Source organism: Monodon monoceros, unplaced genomic scaffold (assembly GCF_005190385.1).
Source record: "Monodon monoceros isolate NGI ecotype Baffin Bay Population unplaced genomic scaffold, NGI_Narwhal_1 Super_Scaffold_17, whole genome shotgun sequence".
Lineage (NCBI taxonomy): Eukaryota > Metazoa > Chordata > Mammalia > Artiodactyla > Monodontidae > Monodon > Monodon monoceros.
Window position 1 is genome coordinate 2,815,688 of NW_021703773.1, and position 22,963 is coordinate 2,838,650.

At 59.8% G+C, this 22,963-nt stretch overlaps 2 protein-coding genes across 5 annotated transcripts in view; both read left to right on the top strand.

Annotated features, from left to right (window-relative positions):
- ANK1 (ankyrin 1) overlaps window positions 1-15,162 on the top strand; it is a 96,850-nt gene extending 81,688 nt beyond the window's left edge. Inside the window, exons 1-5 of one of the 4 annotated variants that reach the window (XM_029226365.1) lie at window positions 4,334-4,739; window positions 5,326-5,409; window positions 6,351-6,416; window positions 6,722-6,859; window positions 12,790-13,217. In XM_029226365.1, the coding sequence (XP_029082198.1) occupies window positions 4,521-4,739; window positions 5,326-5,409; window positions 6,351-6,416; window positions 6,722-6,823 (471 nt within the window). In that variant the 5' untranslated portion in view covers window positions 4,334-4,520 and the 3' untranslated portion in view covers window positions 6,824-6,859; window positions 12,790-13,217. Of the gene's footprint in view, window positions 1-905; window positions 1,165-4,333; window positions 4,740-5,325; window positions 5,410-6,350; window positions 6,492-6,721; window positions 6,860-12,789 lie in introns of those variants that run through there. The other 3 variants (XM_029226367.1, XM_029226363.1, XM_029226366.1) reach the window with 3 other exon arrangements.
- Window positions 15,163-17,744: 2,582 nt separating this feature from the next.
- Window positions 17,745-21,862, top strand: NKX6-3 (NK6 homeobox 3). The gene is made up of 3 exons (XM_029226732.1): window positions 17,745-18,126; window positions 19,940-20,109; window positions 21,641-21,862. The coding sequence occupies exons 1-3, from the start codon at window positions 17,745-17,747 to the stop codon at window positions 21,860-21,862; spliced, it is 774 nt and encodes a 257-aa protein (XP_029082565.1).
- The last annotated feature ends 1,101 nt before the right edge of the window (window positions 21,863-22,963 follow it).

The window sequence follows — 22,963 nt, forward strand, 5'->3', positions numbered from 1 at the left end:
AGTGGTCGTGTTCAGGGTGTGTTTTTGAAAGTTGAACCAAAAGGGTTTCCTGGCAAATAAGATATAGAGTGTGAGAGAAAGAAGGACGTCCAAGACGACACGGGTGTCCTTGGCCTGACACCTGGAGGGACGAGGTTGCCATCTACTGCAGTGGGAGGACGGCTGGAACATGTCCGGGGAGAAGACCCTAAGTGTGAACTTGGCTGGGCTGCCCATGCGATGCCCATCAGAAACCACAAGGACAGACGTTGAGGAGACAGTTGGACACGCACACCTGCAGTTCAAGGAAGAGATGCTGGGGACCCACATCTGGGGTTAAGGCCACGGGTTGAATGAGCTTGCGGAGCACGTGGGTGTAGACAGAGAAGAACTGAGTCTGGGGCCTTCCAGGGTCAGAAGCCAGGGAAATTAGGAGGATCCCACAAAGGATGCTGAGAAGGAACGGCCAGAGAGGGAGGGAAAAACAGGCACATGTGTCCCGGAGGCCGTGGAAGAGCCTGCTTCAAGGGGGAGGGGTGATCATTTTGCCAGCTGAGCCCAGGCGTGAGGACCGTGCGGTGGGAGTGACCTGAGGGGCTGGAGGGTGGTGGGTGGGATGACGGGTGTGGGGACCCCGATGACTGGACCGTGAGCCACGTGCCTCGGGAGCCCAGAGCATGGAGCCATCCACTCACAGGGTGGGGCCCAGCGCCACCGGTGTCCGTGGCCCTCTCCACCGGGACAGCAAGGATGGCCCACGTGGGCCTCTCTGGACAGGGCAGTCGCTTTGCGATAGCTCATGTTCTCCCGACCTCCAGTGGGCAGTACAGGATCCGTCCTGGATGGGCCAGGGCTCTGGAGTGGGAGGGTCTCTGAGAGCGGAGACTGGGGGTGACTGGTGTCCCCGGTCTCTTCCTGGGCCCCAGACTGCAGGACTGGGATGCGGAAGGCTCCATCGTCTCCTATCTGCAAGAGGCCACACAAGGCTCCTGGGGGGAGGAGGCCCTGCAAGGCCCACACTCGTTCCAGAGAACCGTCATCAGGTCTTGGGAGCACGAAGAGGTCCTGGGCTCTGCACCAGAGCGCGCACACACGGAGCAGCCCGAGGCCGGCAGGGACCGGAGACCACAGGGCCCCAGCGAGTGGATGCAGGAGGCTGTCAGCACCTTCTCCCACCACGTAAAGGTGAGAGCCCGCGGGGAGCCGCCACTGATTCTCCAGCCAGAGGGCCAGGCCTGGGGCAGCTGCTCACTTGCTCAGGCCCCTAGCCGGGCGTGTTTTCCGGCTTTAAAAATTGTGGCAGTGGCTTATCTTTTTCTCTTTCCACGTGTCTGCCTCCTTGATCCCTGAGAGGGAGGGGAGAGGCTCACCTTGATGAGACTTCCAGGCAACTCCCCTCCACTGCCCTCCAGATGCCCAGGGTCAGAGGTTGGCTTTGCAGGGCCGTTGCCAAAGCCGTAGTTTTTTGTTTTTCGGTTTTTTTTCTGCGGTACGCGGGCCTCTCACTGTTGTGGCCTCTCCCGTTGCGGAGCACAGGCTCCGGACGCGCAGGCTCAGCGGCCATGGCTCACGGGACCAGCCGCTCCGCGGCATGTGGGATCTTCCCGGACCGGGGCATGAACCCGCATCCCCTGCATCGGCAGGCGGACTCTCAACCACTGCACCACCAGGGAAGCCCCAAAGCCGTAGTTTTGTTTGCTTTCTTTTTCCGTCGTGGTTTAGGAAGAAGGGCTTAGCACCAGAGACCTGGAGGCCAGGCTAACTCGGGTCCCACCGTGTCTGTAGGGACGAGGACCAGCCACTGTCCCGCCCCGGGTTCCCTTGTGTAAACGAGGTAGAGAAAGGATTGTCGCCAGGGTTCACTGGGGACTCCTTGCCCGTGCGGGTGGGCTCCCTGGGTGGAACAGGCTGGGACCGAGGGCGCGATCCCAGCACAGGCTCCAGCTGCCTGCACCCTCTGCCCTCCTGGCCTCCCTACTTATTTATTTTATTTATTTGCTTTTATCTTTACTCCCTATTCCCATAGACATCATTTTAATGTGGTTTTGGAAACAGTTTTATTATGAAAGATTGCAAATAGATACCAAACCAGACAGAACAGTCTGTCACCTTTGCGCGCACCCAGTGCCCAGGCGCTGCCACTGCCTGCTGGCGGCCCCCTGGTTTCATCGCCCCACCCCCACCCCCGAGGGGTCCTCCCACGTTATCTTGACGTTAATCCCAGACATCTTACGAACGTGTATTTTTAATTCGTGCGTTTTTATAAAGTTCGCGTCGCTGCTCTGTGCACGTGTGGCTTTAACGCGTACGTAACAATGTGCTCCGCCCTCCCTGGCTTCTTCTCTTCGGTCAGCATCGGTTCCTCACCCTCCCTCCCCTCCACTGCCCTCCCCTCCCCTCCCCTCCCCTCGCTCCTGTCCAAGCCCGAGCCTCGAAGGCACCTCTGAGGACCCCAGGACCAGGCGGGCTCCACGATGACCTGGGCTGCTGGCTGCCAAGTGCAGCCAGGAATTAAACAGGGTGGTATTTAGAAGGCGTCCCTGCCGAGTCCGCACTACCGACGGCTGGGCGGCTGCACCCATTTTTTAACCCCAGGCCACCCCGTGCGTTCTTGGCCGAGGGGCTGTTCCACGGGAGCCTCTGCTGCCTCTCCCGGTAGTGAGCGCTTGTCCCATAGCACAGATGGCCCCACTCCGGGTCTGTGCCCCTGCCCCCCGCCCGGAGTCCTGGGGAAGGAGCGTCTCTGCGGTTGGCTTTGGTGAGGGGAGGCCTGGAGAGGAAGCAGGACCACCCCAGGGGCCCGCGAGAGAAACCCTCTAGGTCATTTGGCCCAACTGCCTCATTTACAGATGGGGAAACTGAGGCCCAGGAGGCCGACGTCAGGCCCAGGAGAGTCTGGGACCTCCTGACCCCCAGTCCCAGTGAGCCAGCGCCTCCCTGTCTAGGGCGGATGGGAGGGTAGGTGAGCTGTTTCCTAGTCACCCGCCAGGGCTCCAGGGGATGATAATGAGCCCTGTTTAAGGTGACGGCTTGCAGAGCACCTGTTTGCTAGTATTTCCAGTGAGTCTCAAAAAACACGGGGTCGGGGAGTGGGGTATAACTGGGGGCCTGAACCTGCAAGGCAGCCAGTCCCTCTCTGCGGCCCCGGTGGGCAGCATCTGACCTTGAGCTCCTAGGCTGGGCTCAGACCCAGGGCTCTCGTGCCCCCTTGCACATGTGGCTTCTGTGTCCCAGGTGCTCTCTTGTGGAGATGAGGCAGGATTGTGCCGGGGTCGGAGCTGGAAATCTGACCCTCATTTCCTTACTCTTTCACGTAGCAAGTTATCAACCTCTCTGTGCCTCCGTTTCCTTTGTGTGAGGTGGGAAAATCAGAGACGCGATGGGGTGTGCTGCAGGCGTAACCGTTAGTGTGTGAAACGCACACAGAGCCCCTCCTGGGCAGCGGGCTGCGAGGGGTGTTTGCTGTCACCACCCCTAGCGGTGGGCTCACAAACCGTGCGACCCCCCGGCACTCTCAGAACGGGAGGAGAGCTCCTGAACCCGCCCCTGTTTGACCGCTGGGGAAACCGAGGCCCAGAGAAGGCGCCCCGCTTCCCTGAGCCCCTCAGCGGGAAGCCGCAGGGTCAGTGTGCCAGGTCCAGTTCCTGGTTCTTTCTGCCACGCCGGCTGCAGGCCAGAGAGGAACGGCCTGATCCCAAGAGGGGAATTCCTTTCAGCCGCAGCTGCTGGGCTGCATTAGGGAGTCAGCTCTGCAAAGCTGAGTTTAATGTGCATGGTTCCTGCCCTGGTGTTGACAGCCCAGCCTGGGAAGAGCCTTTAAGGACAGGCCTTAAATAGACACACCAGTGACACGCTTGCATTTGGGGTTGCTGTGCCGTGTAAGCAGGGACCGAGGCCGGAGGGGCTGATGGAGTTGCACGGGCTCCCAGGCCCCTCCCTGGACGCCTGCACTCCCAGAGCTGGGCCTGAGCAAATCACTCACCAGGGGCTATTTTTGAAACAAACCCTGCACCCTCCAGGGTGTTAGCCGGCCCCATCCCATGAGCGAGCAGGGTGACATCATTCTGATCATGGCAGTAGCAGCCCAGGGACACACACAAGTAGCCACGTTCTGGAGACATCTTATTTTCCCAAGTCCGAATGGGACAGTTTTCCTGGGCAGAGCTGCCTCTAGCTGTCACAGGGCCACCGGCTCTCAGGGCTGGTGTCGCACACGGTGACTTTAACACGCGCCTCCAGCGCCCAGGACATGCACACCTGCCTGCTTCCTTCTAGCCCTGCCGGACGGCCCGGCAGCTGGCTTGGGAGCTAAAATTACTAGAGCCTGACGTCACCCGGGCCGAGGGCAGAGCTGGGCTCTCGGCAGGAGGGCACTCTGGCGGCAGTTCCACTAGGGGCCCTGCAGCCTCCCTCGCGGGGAGAAAATGGAGGGTGTCCCAGGGGGCCTCCAGAGTCCCAGAGGAGAATGAGAGGCTGGCCCCCCGCCTGGTGGCCCCCTGGCTGCGCAGGCCCTGGAGGGCCAGACTGGTGAGGAGGTGACGATGTGGACCTTCATCACCCAGCTGCTGGTCACCCTGGTGCTGCTGGGCTTCTTTCTGGTCAGCTGCCAGAACGTGATGCACATTGTCCGGGGCTCCCTGTGCTTTGTGCTGAAGCACATCCACCAGGAGTTGGACAAGGAGCTGGGGGAGAGCGAGGGCCTGAGCGACGACGAGGAGACCATCTCCACCAGGGTGGTCCGGCGCCGGGTCCTCCTGAAGGTAACCCAGGCGGGGGCAGCGCCGGGATGTGCGGGACGCTGGTGAGGACGCCTGCTGGAAGAGGCCGGGCGGGCCTCGGGTGGAACGTGCGGGGCCGGAGCTGGGCAGCACTCCCTGCCCGGCCCACCCCCGACTCCCCAACACGGCAGAGGAAGCTCGGCTCTGGGACTTAGGAAGCCGGCCCCCTCCTGCTTCTGTCCCCAGCCAGCCCAGTGAGGCAGCAAGTCACCCTCTGGGCAAAGGCGTCTGGGGCAGGGGGTTCTTTCCTGTCAAGTGCCGTTGGAGTAGAAATCGGGGGCCTCCCTCCGTCTCCGTAAATCCCGCATAATCGCCCCTGTTTTGCCCACCCCCGCTGCCGTGGCAGCGCTCCTGGGAGCCCAGGGCTCCCTCCTGTCCTCGGGCCCAGGACCCCCCGGGGTGCCCCTCATGCAGAGCCTGCTTTGGCAGCCGAGTTGCAGTTTCCTGCCAGGATGGGGACTTGTGGGACTGTGGCTACTGCTGGCGCTACTTTATTTCTTCATCCTCTGTCCTTATTCCCAAATTCCCACTTATCAATCTCGAGTTTTCTCCCTTTCTCTAATTCCAGGGGAATGAGCTTCAGAATATTCCAGGGGAGCAGGTGACAGAGGAGCATTTCACGGATGAGCAGGGCAACGTCGTCACCAAGAAGGTGGGTGCAGAGTCCCTCTGAGCTGGGCAGAGGCAGGCGGGCTAGAAGCTTACAGAGGCGGTGGACTCACCCCCGCTTCTTGCTGCTGCCCTAGCAGAGGGGTAAGCACCTGCCACAGTCCGGACGTGACATTCCTTACAGCCACTTTGCCTGATTCAGCCTGAATTCAGCTCCTCCGACTGGGTTCCAGAATGACCAGGCCCCGTGGAACACCCCAAACCTAGTCCTGTGGTGCCTGGCCCTGAAAACAGCTGGGTGACCGCAGTACGGGGGCCCCTGTGAGCTCCTGAGATCAAAGGACGCGGGAATGCATGGGGTTGGCAGTAGGTGTACACCAGGAGACGTGATTCTGCCTAACAGGTGCTGGGCACGGTGCTAGGTGTGGGCAGGAGGCAGACCTGTGTTGCTCCGGGGCTCATGCTAGGTCAGAGCAGGACCCCGCCTTCCCTCCTGCACGGGGAGCTTCATGCTTGTGTGTGTTCTCACCTCCCACTGCTTGCACACGGTAGGTGCAGAGCAGACTGTCGTTGGAATATCTGGATGCGTGAATAGGGAACAGGTGGATCCCAGGGACAGGAACGCCCTGCCCTTCGGGGGGCTCCCAGTCCTAAGGGGAAGACGGAGGGCGTAAACTTCCAGCACACCAGGAGGCAGGATGGACCGCCCTGGGCTAGAGATAGAAGTCAGGGGGGGCGGTGGTGAGACCCCGATCATCCATGAGCCTCAGTAAGAACCCCCCGCAAATTCCAGCCCCTCTGAGGCTGCCCAGTGCGAATTCCCCACCCGATGGGGGGTGAGAGGCCGTCCACGATCTTGACCGCTCAGGGAAGGGCACCTGGGGACAAAGGCTGCTTCTAACCCCCAGCTCACTCCGGGACCTGCTCTTTTCAAGCTGTCTGGCCGGCTTCCCCAGCCCCTTCTGCCCTCCCTCTCTTCTGCAGATCACTCGCAAAGTCGTTCTCCACGTCGATCCATCCGGAGCCGATGGCACCCCGGAGCCCGAGGAGGTGATTTCTGGGGGGCCCCTGGAGGACCCTAGTGAGATGGAGGCCGATGTTGATTACTTTATGACTCACGCCAAGGTACTGCCCGAGCTGCAGCCCCCCAGGCCCTCGCTCTTCTGAGGGGCCGGCCCATGACTCCTGCTGCCCTCTGCGCCAGCCCCCTTGGGGCTCACCTCTCACCTCTCTGCTCCCCCTTGAGCCTCCTGCCCCTGGTGGCACTGTTCCCCCCACCTCCGTAGGGCGCCTGTGTTCTCTTGCCATCTCTGTGTGTGATCTGTCCTGCCTTGTGTCTGCAATGCTGTCTCCAGGTGGAGCTGAGAGGGTACAGTAGCCTGCAGCCGGACCTGATAGAGGGCAGGAAGGGGGCTCAGATAGTGAAGCGGGCCAGCCTCAAAAGGGGGAAACAGTGATCTCGAGCCCCTCCCAGTGGAATGGCCTCTTTGGAGGTAATGCCGTCGTTCTCCATCTTCTCTGCATGGCCTGGTCCCCCGCGACGCCCCGCCGAGAGGCTGCGGACTTGCGCACCCCTACCCTCCTCCTCCTGGAACTCCCTCCCCTCCCAGCCCCTCCCCGCTGCCCAGCATGACGCAGGAGGACCAGGCGCCGCTGTGGGCTCCAAGCACAGACTCCCACCTGCTAACGGTGCCTCTGCGCTCCACTGCCTCCGAGAGGAAACAGCAGCACGTGCTGACCTGTTCCTCGGCAAGCGCAAAAATACAGACTTGAAAAAGTGCTTCCGTGGGTGCGAAGCACTCGGTACATCTCAGTAGGAACGTTATCCTGGAAGCCCAGCAAGGGGGCCTGGAGGAGGAGGGGCGGGGCCCTGGAGGGTGCAGTGGGGTCTGCTAGGCTGTGCTGTTTCAGTGCACGTGGCCAGGAAGAGCTGGACAGGGAGAGGCCTGGACCCCAGCTGTGCCTTGAACCTTGAACCCAAGGCTCCCATCCTCCTTGGTATTTCCTGAAGCATGCGCGCCCTTGCTTTCTAGGAAGAGGCAAAGTTAACAGGAGGCTGTGGGAGCACTGATGGCTGGGGGGCAGGGGCGTGATGTGCAGTGAGGGAGGGAGGGAGGCCGAGAAGACGCGGTGAAGGCTCTTCAGCGGGCTGAGCAGCGCTGGGGGCTTCGGGGCCAGCTCGGACCTCCGTCCTCCCTGAGGGGTCCTGTACTGAGCTGCCCCGAGGCCCTTCGCCGTGCCCAGCTCGGGCCAGCTCAGTACCGGGCGCGTCGGGGTGGGAGTCGGCTGGAAGCAGGAAGCACGTGGCCCCAGCTCCCGCTCGCACCGGGTTATTGTCACCTACACCCCCAGGGCCTGGCTCTGGGCCCGTGGCCAGCAGCCTCCCCTTCCGCATTCGGCAAAAAGCAGGGCCACCGCCTCCCGAGCCCCCAGAAGTGCTGACTCCGGGCTTCCCTCAGCACTTGGGCAAAAGAAAAAGGTCTGGCCTATCCAGTTATAGGATAAAATTAGACCTGACTTCTCAGCAGCTTAAGGAGGTCACAGTGTTAACCCCCGCACTGCCAGGGGTCCGCCGGGCTGCTGGTTTAGGACATCAGCTGTGATCAGTCCTGGAAATAGTCCAAAGGTGCAAGTAATTCGAAAAACCAGAGAGTGGAAGGGAAAGTACACTCTTGGGCCTTATTTTCCTTAGGGCAGAGACTGAAGCTTTAAATTCCAGCTTCTGTTTGGCTCAGGTTTTGCTGATGTTCCTGAACAGGAGAGAGGCAGCCCAGAAGCCAGGCGAGGGGAAGGGAGGAACCCAGACATTTTTCAAAAAATGTTTCTGTAGGTGATCTGCAAAGTGGCTGAACCCCCACCCCAGGGGATGTGGCTCCAGACCACCGGGCGTGGGTGTTAGGGGACGCGGAGCAGAGCAGCCAGGCTGTAGCACAGGGCCGGGGCCTCTGCCAAGAAGAGGCCAGGGGAGCGTGCAGTGGGGACCGTGGTGCGGAAGCCAGCGTTCGGGAGGGACAGCCCAGGGGACAGCCTGCCGTGCTCTACCCTCTGAACAAGACAAAGACCGCCGAGGGCTCTCTGGTCCTCCAGACGCACTGCCTGCCACTCGCAAGCATGCACGGCCCCCAGCATTGATGGATTCCAAATGACTGCAAACTTGCAAATTCGCCTACTAGCTACAGTTTATTGCAACCCCAAACGCAGCACTCCCAGCACCTCCCTCCCGTGGCCTTTCAGGGACGCGCGCACAGTGGTGAAGCACTGAATGCCCTGCGTGCCTGTTCCCAGCTGAGGTCAAACAAGGAGGCCTTCTCTCTGTCCCCGTTTCAGTTCACACTCTGAACAATTGCCCTTTTTGCGGTCTATTCAGTGTCGCGGGTTTTTTTTTTTGCATTTTTATGCTGTTTGTTGGTGATTTTGCTGTTTGAAATGGCCCTGCTGTCTAGTGTTCCTAAGAGCGGCAGGGCCGTGATGGGCCGTGCGTGGGAGGTCGTGTTTAGAGGAGCTTCGTTCAGGCACGAGTTATAGCTCTGTCGGACGTGAGTTCAGTGTTAATAAAGCAACAGTATACAGTTGACCCTTGAACAACTCGGGGGTTAGGGGCGCTAACCCCCAGGCAGTTGAAAATCCCAGCACTGCTCTCTCTGCCTCAAAAGTAAAGGAATTGATGAATGACTCACCCCCAGGGCGGGAAGCTGAAGCAGCTTGGATAGAATCCTGGGCTCAAACTCTAGTTCTTTTATTTCTATGTGTTGTGATCTGTAATCCAATACAAACTTGTCCCCACACTTAGTTCATGTAAAGATCTGTAAACTGAAAATGCAGGTACTGCATTTATTGGAAAAAAACAATGTATAAGGGGACCCGTGCAATTCAAACCCACACCGTTCAAGGGCCAGTTGTACATGAAATACGTTGTCTTTAAAGAGAGACACACAAGGTTGTGTGTTCATTGGTTGACAAAACCGTTGTGACCAGAGGCTGGCAGGAACCCTGCACTTACTTTCCTCGGGAGCAGTGGTCCCAGTATTGGCTAATTCAGGGCTCCTGGCGACTTGAGAGAACATGCCTCCTGCGAACAAGGGGAATTGACTGTTTCAGAGAGAGTGAAAGTGGGTTGGGGCCCAGGGTCCAGGCCTGGCTCCTCCAGTTCCCAGGTTACCTTACATGTTGTTTCACTCCCTAAGCTTCCCTCTCCTCGAGGGAGGATGAAATTAGTCCCTCTGTGTGTCACACTGGTGTAAAAAGGCTTAAAAATAACCTGGGTAACTGTGAGGATGGCTGAGAGGGGTAAGGAGAACGGTGTGTTCTGGCGCTCAACCAGTTGCAGGTCTTCCTTGTAGCGTGACCCGGGGCGGGTCAGCTGACCTCTCCCAAGCCTCAGGCGCCCCAGCTGTGAAATGGCAGTAACGCCGATATTCCCTTCGTACGGCGATCGATGATGGGTTTCTCTTCGTGAGAGGGCTTTCTGAATTGTCAAGTCCTAATCCACCAATTCTCAAAGTGCCATCCGCGTCACAGTCACCCGAGAGTCTGGTTAGGATGCAGACCCCTGGCCCCTGACCCACACCTACTGCATGACAGTTCTGGAACTCAGGATTTGGCCGGAAGCTCGAGTGATTTTGATGCCGACTGAAGAGTGGGTTACTAGGACCAATTCCGGTTTTCCTTCCCAAACCTCCCAGAGGTGCCGTGGCACAGTTGTAGAATTTACACCTAAAGGGTGAGCGGAGATGAGTGATGGTGACAGTGTTCAAAGCCGTGGAACGCCCCCAAAGGGCCGAACACCCCAATCCTAGGCGCCTGTTCTGATTCCCCTGCTATCACGCCCAACCTCGGGAAGGGTTTTGCAGGAGGCCCGGCGTGCGCGTGAGGGGTGCTTTCCGGTTGCACTTAAGCAGTTAGAAAACAGCTGCGGAGTCAAGCCTGACGGGGTGCAGCAGACAGTAGCAGCTGGTGGGTTTTGCTCTGTGCCCAAGTACATGGGTCCAAGAACCAGGGTGTCAGCGCTGCCAGAGGACAGCAGGGAGCAGGCAGCCTGTGTCCTTGGGCTAGAGGCACCTGGCCGGGCGCTGGGTGGCACCACCCATGAGACGGCTGTTGTTGTTGTTTTGTTTCCCTTTTTAAGAGACACTTTCCATTTAGGCACTGTGGTTGCAAGACCTGTGTTGGCTCTGACTAAATAGAGTATGCTAGTAAATTTGAAAATTCGTCTATTAGTGATCTCAACAGGAGGGGCAAGGAGGCCAGGGGTCGTGTTTTACTTTGCTCTTTTAAGTGACAGTCCACCCTCACTCGCCAGCCCCGGCAGGTGTATCAGAGTCTGGGGCTGCAGGAGAGAGGAGAGAGGCGAGAGCCGCAGACGCTGGTGGGGGAGGGGGCAGGTGGCACAGCACAGAGAGATGACAAGAGGAAAAAAGCCCAACCGGCACAGCCACTAGAAGTGGCAGGAGGCTATTTTCTAAGCGTTTATAGGGTGAGACCGTGTCCGGGGGCACCCAGGGCGGTGGCAGGGTACTGGACGCAGCTGGAGATTGCGGCTCTATTAGAGACTAATAGAGACGCACTGTATTCCCACCCCTGCTGCTGCCCGGTTGCTCCCGCCGGGCCCGTCCCTGCTCCTCCTGGAGCCTCAGCTCACCCAGAGATGGGAAGAACGGTTACGCTAGAATGATCTCTCAGCCTTGAACTTTCTCCTCTGCTCTGTGTCCGGGCAGAAGAGTGGGAGGGAGATGGTAGCCTGTCTTCCCCAGGCTCAAGCTTTCATAACATCTCCTATGTGGCGTGCTTAGCGCTGGGGTAGGCGCTGTGGGACTGGTAGGAAGGGTAAGGGCTTTGCTCTTGCCCTCAGAGTGTTTATACTCTAGCCAGGGAAGTAAGCAGACAAGAGAGAGGACAGACAGGACAGGGCATTTCTGGAGCCCAAGCACAGCGGCATCCAGTACCGCTCAGTATCCTGAGCACTTCCTAGGTCGTTAGCGCTCCAGCATCACAACAGTCAAACGAGGTACGTCCTGCTCCTGCCCTCGTCTCACGGCAGAGGAAACTGAGGCCCAGAGAGTGTAAGTAACTTGACCGAGGCCACACAGCAGGAACTTGGCAGAGACAGGATATGAACGCCGGCAGAGCGGCTTCAGAGTTCATACTCTTAACTGCACTCTGAGGTTACTCTGCACGCAAGGCAGCAGCAGGAGAGGACAGAGAAGGGGAGGCTGAAGTCTTCAGGAAGGCCTTGTGGAGGAGAGGTCTGAAGGGTGGTGGGCAGAACCTCAGCCGAGTAGAGACTGGATGGTGTCCTTGACGGGGGAGCCGAGGACAAAGGCGGGCGTGCGGGCTTTGGACTTGGAGGAGGGGCTTGGCTGGCAGTGATGGGACAGTCCCCTCCCGGGCAACCGCTCGCTCAAGCCACTGGCAGTAGAAGGCCTGGCCTTTTGCTCTGGGGAGGAGCTTAGCCCCACCCTCCATCCCTGGGGAACCACTCAGGGTTGAGTTCCCCTTGATCACCTCCAGCCTCCTCCCCAGCCCTGGCACTTGTAACACCCACGACGAGCTCCCTGTCCGGGGACACAGCTGTGCCTCAAGTGACTTCCCACCCCACCCAGGAGATTGTCAGCTCCTCTTAATGTTAAGTCCCTGCAGACAGAACCCTGGGTGGCTGGGCTTGGAGATGGGGTTGTCCCCCCATCTCCCCCAGGCTGGAAGAGCAGGCCCCACGGGGTGGCAGGAGCCCCGTGTCGCTGTGATTCCCAGGCTGCAGAGTTGAACTTCACTCTGGCAAAGTTGCTGTCTTCCAGCCTAACATACGTAGTCCCCTGGGGAGAAGCCATCTGGTTTTCAAAGATCTCTTTGCCCCAATAGAGGTTGTGCATCCAAAGGGCACGGGGAGAGGAGCCCGAGGCCCCGACAGTAAGGGCTGTGGACCAGAGCTGAAGAGGCGCTAAGGTCCCTTGAGGCCGTGAGTTCCCGAGGCCATGTCTGCTCCATCCCCGGGTCCCCAGGCTGGCACACAGGAGACATCAATGCATGTTGGCTGAACCAAACCGAACAAGCCAGGGTGCTGCCACCGCCTAGCCTGGCCCTTGCTGGGCTCCAGCACATGGCCCCTCTCCTAAGTGCTGGGTACACGGGGTCGTCTCCCCAGGTGACTGCACGGGCACAGAGTACCCCACAGGAGGGTCTCCCGGGGAGCTCATCAATGGGCACGGAGCTAGTGGCAGCCTCTGCGTCGGGCAGTGTGATAAGGATGGCTGGTGTTTCGGGAAGGTCCGGGCCAAGCTCAGTCCCTTTCAGCTCCTGCCTGGCTTAGGGAGGCTGCTTTTCCTGACTCACCCCTGCCTGAGCCGCCAGCACAAAACTGTGCATCGTGGGTTTTGGCTGGGAGTTGCGCCTCTAAATTCTAAGTGACTCCTCTCTGTGTGTCCCTCAGGATCACACCTCGACACCCAACCCTTGAACTCCACACACTCTGCCACGCACCCGAGAGCTGGACCGAGGCCCTGGAAGCCGCGCACACGTCCCTGGAGGCTTACGGCATGACCTCTGTAAGGGACGTCCTTTAGTCACCTGTTCGCATGAACGACCGACTGTAGACGCATGACCTACAGTCCTCTATCCTGCCTCTGGCGACGGTGGATCTCTTTCTGGAGTCTGAACGGAAGCAGCAAGAGGGGGGGAGAGAGAGAGGGGGACGTAAAACAAGTGCAGGAGAGCATGGAACGCAACAGCAAACAAGGGCTCTTTTGTGGCTGGGATGAGATAATTTTTTAAATCATTTCAATTTCGACTTGTTACAGGGTACTTTTTTTTCAACCTCATCTGTAAGAAATCCATGTGAGCTTCCTGGAAAGGAAAAAAAAAAAAGAAAACTAGACATGAACTCAGTTCCACACCTTAATCCCTTACCCTCCTCCACCAGCCTTCCCCACACCTCCACGCTCCACGTGTGACCAGCCCTGCCGCTGCCCCGTGGACCGAACCTTCCAGAACGCTCTACATGGCATCAGGACACACACACGCATACACACACACACACACACACACACACACCCCTCTCCCCTCTGCTCAGTATACACACAGATTTTACTGTGACATCCGAAGTTGTATAGACTCTCCTGGGGATAAACTGGAAATTTTTTATGTTGTCGCTCTCCCTCTCTCTCTCTCTCTCTCTCTCTCTCTCTCTCTCTCTCTCTCTGCCAGTTTCAGTATTAATCATCTTGCAATGGAAAATCATTACCTTCAGAGTGCATTCGGGGTTCCTCGTGTTAGGGACTTAAGACTCTGAGGCGAGGACCCCCAGGCTTAGCTGTAGGGCTCCAAGGGAGCCAGTGCCCATCCGAAAGGGTCTTCACCCTCAGCTGGGGGAAGGCCGGCGGCTGTCCCGGGATCGCACCAGCATGTTCAACAGAGAAGAGGTTTTCTATATCTTCAAGCACTTATATCATAGTCCGTGTTCAAAGTGTCAACTGTACAGTAATCAGCCTTGTGTATATGAAAAACAATAAATACTATGCAAACCAATAGGAACACTTTAGCAGTACGTACAAAGCACTAACAGCTCAGCTCCTGAGGACTTCTCCAGGCTGCGGGAGGAGTGCAGCCTGTCTCTCAGTGAAAGAGGAAGGAAGGGAGGATGCCTAGGGAATGCACCTGCCCGTTCTCAGGTCAGCCGCCGCCCAGAGGTGTCCCAGAGCGAACTTGGTGCTGTAAGTCCAGGCAGCCGCGGGATGCGGGGCCTGGGCTGGGCAGCCTCAGTGCCCCCATCTGGCCAACACCCCACCCTGAACCCCCTGGAGAGGCAGCGCAGGGGGAGAAACGGCTGACCACCAGGAGGCCCCAGCCTGGAAGGAGACCTTCCTGGGCCAGGGCCCCGTCAGGGCAGGACGGAGACGGCGGCTGGCTGTTGCTCGCCTCGGTGCCATCGGGGAAGAGCCTTAAGTTACACCAGAGCCCCCGGCAGAGGGAGGCCCGAATCAGCACAACGCGCCTGCCCCGCGCGGCACCCTCCGGGCCAGGAGAGAGACTGCAGGCTCTTCTCGCCCGCCCGAGGGCCACTGTGTGTGGATGTCCGGTCACCTTCCTCCCTGCCTCTCTGCCGAGATGTCCTCAGAACACATCCGAACCTTCCAAGTAGCACAGAAGCTCCCTCGATGTCAGAGCCCCCCAACCCCCGAGGCCCCGGCTGGCCCCGGCGCACAAGTGTTCTGGTGGGTCCGGGCGGGGCTGGCCGGGCTCCCCGAGGGGCAGGCGTGGAGTGGGAGCTTGAGCGCGCGCGTCGGCCCGCGAGCTCCAGACCCAACCCCCGCGGGGGCCGCGCGCAGAGCATCCCCGCCGGCCGGTCCCTCCGCCCCGCCGCGGCCGGCCGGACTCAGTGAAGGCCGAGGAAGACCGGCGCAGGGCCGCCTCCCGCCGCGATCTGCCGCCGCCGACCCAGTAGCTCCTGTAGAGCCGCGGCCCCGGCCCCGGTTGCGCTTTGGCTCGTCGCTCTGTCTGGCTTGGCTGCTTCGCCCGCCGGCCCGCGGGCCTCGGCGGCATGCTGCGTTCGCTGCTAGTAGGAGCTGTAGGGGAGAGGTTTGGGGTCGCCACACAATGCCTAGAGAATGCTGCAGTCTGCCCCTTAGACGCTATTTAGAAGTTTTGGAATCACCTTGATTTTTTAAATTGTTATGAAAATGATTCTTTTCTTGACTCCCACACGCTCTGTTCTTGGGAGGGACTTCCCACCGCACACCTCACTCCACTCTGATGTATAGACCATTCTCCCTACACCAGCTGAACAAATGTCAAAATTAATAAAGAACTCGACTCATGGCACAGGCCTCCATCTCTCCTTCCCGGCGCATCTTTGGGGAGTGTGGAGAGGGGGCACTGGGGGAGTCTGGGGGTGATCAGTCTGCAGGGAGGCGTCCACCTTCTCTGGAAACCTGGACAGCCTCTTAATCAGGACCACCCAGTCTAGGAGAGGCACTCCCCACCCCGCAGATGGTAGAGCAGATTTCTGTCCCACCTGAGGACCATGTGATGGGGCAAGTCCAAGATGTTGGGAGGGGGGCGCGCCACAAGCACCAGGGTACGTGGCTGAGCCCACAGTGGGCATACACTAAGGGGGACTCTCCCCCACAGTGCTCCCTGTGAAGGCATCTGGCCCCTGCAGGCAATGCCATTCAGAGTTCAAGAACTTCCAAGAAAATCGCCCTGTTCCTAACTAGCTCCTAACACTTCATGCAAGGCTGGTCACCAAGCTGGCCTCAGTTTCCTCATCTGTCAAATGGGGGAAGGGATTAAGTGATTGCAAAAGTCTCTTCAGATTTTCATCCTGGGAGTCCTGAACACAAATGCCTTTGTCAAGCTTGGCGATAAATAAGAATAAATTATTTACTGCAGGTTTTCCTCCTCACAAGTTCCCATCATTGGTGGGGGGTCGGGGGGTGGCCAAATCACAGTCACAGGGTCCTAGGAGCACTCCCCGCCCTCACTCTGATTGTGAAGCTTCTCTCTCAGCATCAGAAAAGACATCCAGGCCAAGGGACCAGCCATGGCTGTGCACTGGCCTCGCCCAGAGGGTTTTGTAAAGCACAGGTTCAGGATCACAACTGCCTAGGTGATTCCTGCAGCAACACTGGGAACTGGAGCTGTTTCCCAAATGGTTGTGATGGGCAGCTTCGGAGTGCAGCCAATTTAGACCGATAAGAAATTTTCTCGTTTTTAATCCAAACTTCCAGAAAAACAAGGTCCACAGCCTTGGTGGGGTCTTTCTTGTGTTAACCTACGTCATCTACGCTACAGGGTCATGGCCAATTCCGGCCCGAGCAGATAACAGCAGCATGGGGAGAGCCGGCTCTCTGTGAGAGGGGAGCCTCCCCTCAGCCTGGGCCGTTGGCCTCCTGCAGGAAACCCGGGAGCAGGCTTGTCTCCACCTGCCAGAGGGTGACCATGGGCTGGTCAGAAGCGGCTTTGGGACTGCCAGGCAGAGGAGGGACAGAAGTCCATCTGTCAGGCAGCCACTGTTTTTCCTGTCATTTTGCATGTCCAGACCAGCGACATGCTGGTTGCCATTTTTAAAAAAACTGCAGGAAAGGATGCTGTTCCATGCAGAAATGACCCAAGTTATTTACTGCATTTTCCCTGTTGCTAAAACAGGAGACCCCAGTAGAGCCTTGTATGTTGTAAAAATTCATTAGGAAAAGAAAGTCATATGGGTGCTCGGCGATTCAACCTAGTCTCTCATCCATCAAATATTTACTGAGCACCAACCTAGAGCCCGGCACGGGTGCCGCCACTGAATCAGCGGCCATCTCAGCCCTCAGAGGTTTCCATCCCAGGTGCCCAGCCAGGCAGAACATGACAGAGGCACAAATGAGTCCTCAGAGGAGGAGAAAGGGAGGACAGAGGGATCAGGGAAGGCTGCCCAGAGGCAGAGGCAGAGCCAGGAAGCACCCACAGCCAGCACTCCCAGAGATGCCCCACTCCCACCCCCTGCCCCAGGCTGCCGGGCAGGTTCCCACCCCCAGGCTCTCAGGCCCCAAAGTCCAGCCTCCCCACTTACCCGGCCCAGCACGGAGGAGGGAAGCGAAGCATCGTGTCCAGACTGCACACTCCCCCAGAGGCTTGGGCATGTGCACAGAAAGGGGCCTGGACACCTCAGAACAGCATCCCCTGAGCCTGCAGGGGGGGCCCCCCGGAGCGCTTTTTCCTAGATGCTCACTTGGGGGACCAGGAGCTGGTGGACCCTCTGAGAATGAACATAGGTTCCAGAGCACTTTCTCTTTTCTTTCTCCCCCTCTGTCTCCCCACACCCCCCCCATCTCTCTCTTTCTCTTTCTCTCTCTCTCCTTCTCTCTCTCTCTGACGCGCACACACACACACACACACACACACACACACACACACACACACACACGCTGGCTGATTTTACAGTCAATCTTTCAAAGTGCAATTTGTCTAGGAAAAGCCAATGTGAGGCCCGTGAGGGTTTCCACCAATGGCGACGCGGCTCGAGCAGCTCAGCCAGTCTAGGGTCTGTATTCTAATGGGCCCCATCTTTATCAGGGAAATGTTGCTTCTCTGAACTTCAAACTTCTCATGGAGGATCCCTAGACTCTGAGGCAGAGAAGGGGCCTGAGCTGAGGCGGGGGGAGCCACCTCTCCGCAGGCCGGGCAGGGACAGAGGGCTCGCACCTGCCCTGGGAGCACCTGACTTCCCGCGGCTGACGTGGTCGCGGCCCCGGGCAAGGGCTGGGCTGGATGCCTGGGTGGGAGGGCAGCCTGGGGCTCCGGCAGCTTTGACCCTCCGGAGCTGCCATGGGATTCTGAGCCGGAGCTCGGGGGCTCTAGGGGTCTGGATTTGGGCTTCCCACCTCCCCTTGGCCCTTTGGCGGGGCCATGGAGTCCAACCTGCAGGGCCCGTTCCTGCTGAACAACGCGCCGCTGGCTCAGTTCTCGGAGGTGAAGGCCCCTGTGTGCCAGTACTCTGTGCAGAACTCCTTCTACAAGCTCAGCGCCCAGGGGCTGGGCCCCCAGCTGCCCGCCGGGACCCCGCACGGGATCACGGACATCCTCAGCAGGCCCGTGGCCGCGCCGAACAGCAGCCTCCTCTCCGGCTACACCCACGTGGCCGGCTTCGGTGGGCTCGGCTCCCAGGGGGTCTACTACGGTCCCCAGGTGGGGAATTTCTCCAAGGCGGGGAACGAGTACCCCACCCGGACCCGGAACTGCTGGGCGGACACGGGCCAGGACTGGCGAGGTGGGCAGCCGTGCGGCAACAGTGAGTACGGGGGGGGGGGGAACGGGGGATGGGAACGGATGCTCACAGGGGTCCCCGGCCGCCATCCGACAGCCTGGGGCAGACCCCAGGGTCCGGCCCTCCACCTGGCGCAGCACAGGCTCCTCCCCTCCCCCTCCCACCCCGGCTTCGCTCGGATGGGCGTCTTGACCCCCGCCCTCACTCCTCACCAGCTGCCCTCCTGGGGAAGCCGGGGTCCCAGGAGACCACACGGCTCACCCCCACCCTGTGTACGGTCCTGCTCACCTTCCGTCTCCCGCCCAGAGCCCGTGTCACCACTTCGTCCAAGCAGGCAAATGCCGTCCCCAGCGAGAATCTGCCACTGCATCACCTTCCCAGAGCCCCCCGCGCGTGCGCCAGCAGCACTCAGGGACACGGGATGTACCCTGAACCCATCTCGGTCCCGCTGCCATCAAGGGGGCCTGCTTCCCTCCTCGGGGTTTATGTCAACAACAGCGCCCGTACCACCCAGCCTCCGCAAACAGCCGCTGAGCCCAGCCCCAGTGGGCCCCCGCTGTCGGGGGACCTCACCCACCCATCCCCAAACCATGGTTTTCAGAGAGTTGGTCCGGGGCCCCCAGGATGCCAGTCAGACCTGGAGGAGGTGGCAGGTCGTGCACAGGCAGGGGAGTGTCACCCGGGAGGCAGGGGGAGTGACAGTGGCTGCAGGAACCACCCCTGGGCCCGGATCAGGCAGGGGCAGAGGGGGCCTCCACTTCCGTCCCACCTGGGGGCTCCTCCACTGGCACAGGGGCTTGGGGCGGCCCAGGAAAGCCCGAAGCACACCTGCCTTCCGCCCACTATGCTGCTCGGGACCCTCACACCCCTCGTCAGCCTGAAACATGGCGAGTCCCACAGGGGGCCGAGACCTCACCTCTTGGAAGCTATTCTATAACCTGGTTTGTGGGTGCTTTAGGTCTTGAGCTGTCCCTGTCTCTCACTTCCATGTCCCCCTACCCACACGCACCCCGTTTCCACACCCCTGCTCTTCAACCCTGAATGCACGTATACACACAGGGAAGTATCTGAGTCAGTGGCTGGATTAACACAAGGCGGGGGGACTGAGGGTGACAGCCTCTCAGGAGGCCTCATCTCCTTTCTGTGCCTTGGCTTCCTCACCTGCAAAGTGAGGACATGGGGTGTGAGGGTAGGCTGCACTGCACAAGGCCCTGCACGTGGGCATTCTGCTTCCCCTGGTCCCTATCCGCAACCCCCCCCCCCCCCCCGCCGAGCTCCCGAGAGGCTGCCCTGGCCGGGCAGGGGTCAGTTCTTGAGGCTCCGCGTCCAGACTCTCCATGGGGTTGAAGCCACATGACTCCCAGGCCTGGTGGCAGGGGAGAGCAGTAACTTGGAGCTTAGGGTTCTAGTTTCCCAAAAACCTGGAAAATGGGATCTCAAGAGCAAGGAAGTGGGGGAACTCCCAGGCCCCTGGGGCCCTGGCGGTGGGCAGAAGGTGCTAAATCCGTTTCTCGGTGACCTGAAAGAACATCCCTGAGACCCAGAGGAGACTCCTACCGCCCCTCGGGGTGTGGGTGCGCCACTGCGTAGTGAGGGCGTTGCACAAGGAGACCCAGTTCCAAGCATCCTCTGGCCCTGATCAGCTGAAGCCTGGGGCAGGCGCCCTCGGGGTCCCCGCCCACCCAGACATGGCGGAGGTATGCTGCTTGGGTGAGAGGTGCCACCGTGCCCCTGCAACCTCAGCAGCTTCTCCGTACGGGCGCTTACCCCGTGGGAGAGGCGGGGCAGGGCTGACACCCCCAACCCCGCGAACCGCACACTTCCTTCCTCCCACCAGCCCCGGACCCCCTGAGCGACAGCACTCACAAGAAAAAGCACACCCGGCCCACCTTCACAGGGCACCAGATCTTTGCCCTGGAGAAGACCTTCGAGCAGACCAAGTACTTGGCGGGTCCCGAGAGGGCGCGGCTGGCATACTCGCTGGGGATGACCGAGTCGCAGGTCAAGGTGAGTGTGTGAGGGACAAGAAGGTGTCTGCCTGGCAGCGAGGAGCCCCACTCTCCTGGCAACCGCAGCTCAGTGGGAGGCTGTCCTGGTGTTTGAGCACCGCCTGCCCACCTAACCCTGGAGACGGTAATAATGACCCTAACGCCAAATGGCTGTCATCTCCTGAGCCCTGTTCTGAGAGCCTTATGTGTAGCAGCCCATTTAAACCTCACAGCAACCTGGCGGTGGGCCTTATTACCCATCTTACAGGTGAAGAGACAATCTCAGCCGAGCCTCTTGCCCCAGGTCACCGGCTGGTAAGTGAGTACCCTGGATTAGACGGCTCTAACCTCATGCCTTCCCCTCCTCCGCACGGTCGAGGCTAGAAGTTTCAAGAGCTGATGGCAGCCTCTGGGCCGGATCAGAGCTGGCTTCAGGCTTGTTCCGTTAGCCAGGCAAACGAGCCCACCTTGGTTCACCAAACTCGAAAGTGAAGGTAACTCACCCCCACGCCTGCCCATGAAGTCTGAGCCTCTTTGCTCAGCTCGGAGCAAGGCTGCCTCTCATACTGCACACCTCGGGCCTGAGCTCGGTGGGTAAGGCAGCTTCTGTCCCCTCAGGCTCCCGGGGGGACCCCTGGCAACTCTGAGGCTCACTGTTCCCTGAGGGGCTCTGGCGGGAGGCACCAAAAGAAGCAAGCTCTGGGCTATGCTGTAACTGCCCGGCACTGTGACAAGGCGACGGGCTTGAGGGGAGAAGGAAGCACAGGGGCAGCCGGGGACCCCGGCCTGGGCTCCCTCAGGGCGCTGCATCTCCAGCCGGCCACCCCCCCAGGCAGCTCCCTCCAGCCAATGTTAACTCCCAAGGAGAGGAAGCGCCGAGTCTAAGAGGAAGCCCTTTCCGTACCACTCCGCTTCTTTGGGTCCTTTCTGCACGCTTCTGTGTCCAGTAATGAGCATGTGTTATTTTTATAGCTGGGGGGCAATGATTCATGAAGCTCAGTGGAGGTCTGTGAGGTTAAAAGCACGTCAGCTCCTTCCACCCAAGTACTCAGATGGCAAAGGAGAGGCAGATACACCGCAGGGAGGGTTAGAGCTAAGATGAAAGGGCTGCTGCACTCACATTTGTTTTTATTTTATTGCCCCCCTCAGAAAAAAAAACTAGTGTGACTATGACAGCCTAGTCCATTGCTGAACCATTTATTTTACGATCAAGATGAGGCGGGGGGGGGGGGGGGGGGGGCTTCCCTGGTGGCGCAGTGGTTGAGAGTCCGCCTGCCAATGCAGGGGACACGGGTTCGTGCCCCGGTCCGGGAAGATCCCACATGCCGCGGGGCGGCTGGACCCGTGAGCCATGGCCGCTGAGCCTGCGCGTCCGGAGCCTGTGCTCCGCAACGGGAGAGGCCACAGCAGTGAGAGGCCCGCGTACCGCACACACACACAAAAAAAGATGAGGCTAGGGGGATACTTGCCACCGAGTGGAGCCGCCCTCCCCAAAGGGGCCCTGTGCACGCTGCGTGCCAGCGTGATCCTCAGGGCCCTTCTCCTCCCAGGTGTGGTTCCAGAACCGGAGGACCAAGTGGCGGAAGAAGAGTGCCCTGGAACCCTCGTCCTCCACGCCCCGGGCCTCGGGAGGGGACCGCGCGGCCTCGGAGAATGATGACGACGAGTACAACAAGCCGCTGGACCCCGACTCAGACGATGAGAAGATCCGGCTGCTGCTCCGCAAGCACCGCGCCGCCTTCTCCGTGCTCAGCCTGGGTGCGCACGGCTGACCCCGCCGGCCTCCGCGTCCCCGCGGTTCCCAAAAGTCTAACGGGGGCTGCGGGGGAGGAGTGGGGAGGAGGGAGGATGGAGGGGGAGAAGCAGGAGATGGAGGGGAAGAAGGGGGGGGAGGAGGCCAGTCTCCTAAGGGAGGAGGGGGCAAAGAGGGAGACGTGAACTTGTCCTGAGACCGGGCACACCTTCCGCCGTCTTGCACCTCTGTGGGCCCAGGCCTGGCCCTGCCAGCTCTGCAGATTCTAAGTACACAGGTAGATGAAAAGCGATCAGGCTCTGCAGCCAGGACACTGGCTGTGGGGTCCCAGACACGCCACCGTGGCAGTTGTGGGGGCGGGGGAGCCTTCCCCCAGAGAAACTGTTGGCTCCGGCAAGCGTCTCCCTGTGGGCTGACTGCAGAAGAAGAGCTGGCATGTCCAGGGACCCTCCTCGGACCCTGGCACAGGAAGTATCCCACTTGAGGGGCCAGAGCCCAAAACCTAATCCAGGCGGGAGGAAACCCACCCCAGGGAAGGGAAATGGGTCCCAGCAAAGAAGGAATACCCCTGACACCCAACTCAAGGATCGTGCCCTTGGGAGGAGCTATCCTCTTGTGATCCCTTCTCCACTCTGCCCTCAGAGGGGATCCCCCAACCCAGGACGGGAAGAGAGTAGAAGCGCCCACTGGGGTAAGAGGCAGAGAGAAGGTGAGAAACGCCGGCATCCATGCTGCACCCCAGAGCCTCCCACCTGGGCTCCCCTCGGTGCCTGCCAGTGCAAGGACAGGACCCCCAGAGAGAAGGGAGCATCCCGCCGGGGAGGGACTCGGGGCAGGAAGGGACCTCAGAACCCCCTGTTCCTCCAGTGGGGTACCCCTGCAGGAGAGGAGAGGACCTGGCGGGAGGGGCTCGCATGGAACCCACGACCCTCCCTTCCCGGGAGCACCCTGCAACCTGGCCTTGGAGCTGGTGCTGCGGAGGGCGCTGCCCAGCAGGTGGGAAGGACGGGGGCTGCAGCAGGCGGGGCGGGTGAGGCCCTAGAGGAATGCAGCACAAAAGGCACCAAGCAGTCGCCCATCTTCACTGGCTTTTAACAAATAAAGGGTAAAAATAAAAGTC

Coding starts and splice junctions, on each gene's coding strand:
- NKX6-3 (XM_029226732.1), top strand. CDS start 17,745: ATGGAGTCCAACCTGCAGGGCCCGTTCCTGCTGAACAACGCGCCGCTG. Junction 18,127..19,939: donor TGGGCAGCCGTGCGGCAACA/GTGAGTACGGGG, acceptor TCCTCCCACCAG/CCCCGGACCCCCTGAGCGAC. Junction 20,110..21,640: donor TGACCGAGTCGCAGGTCAAG/GTGAGTGTGTGA, acceptor TTCTCCTCCCAG/GTGTGGTTCCAGAACCGGAG.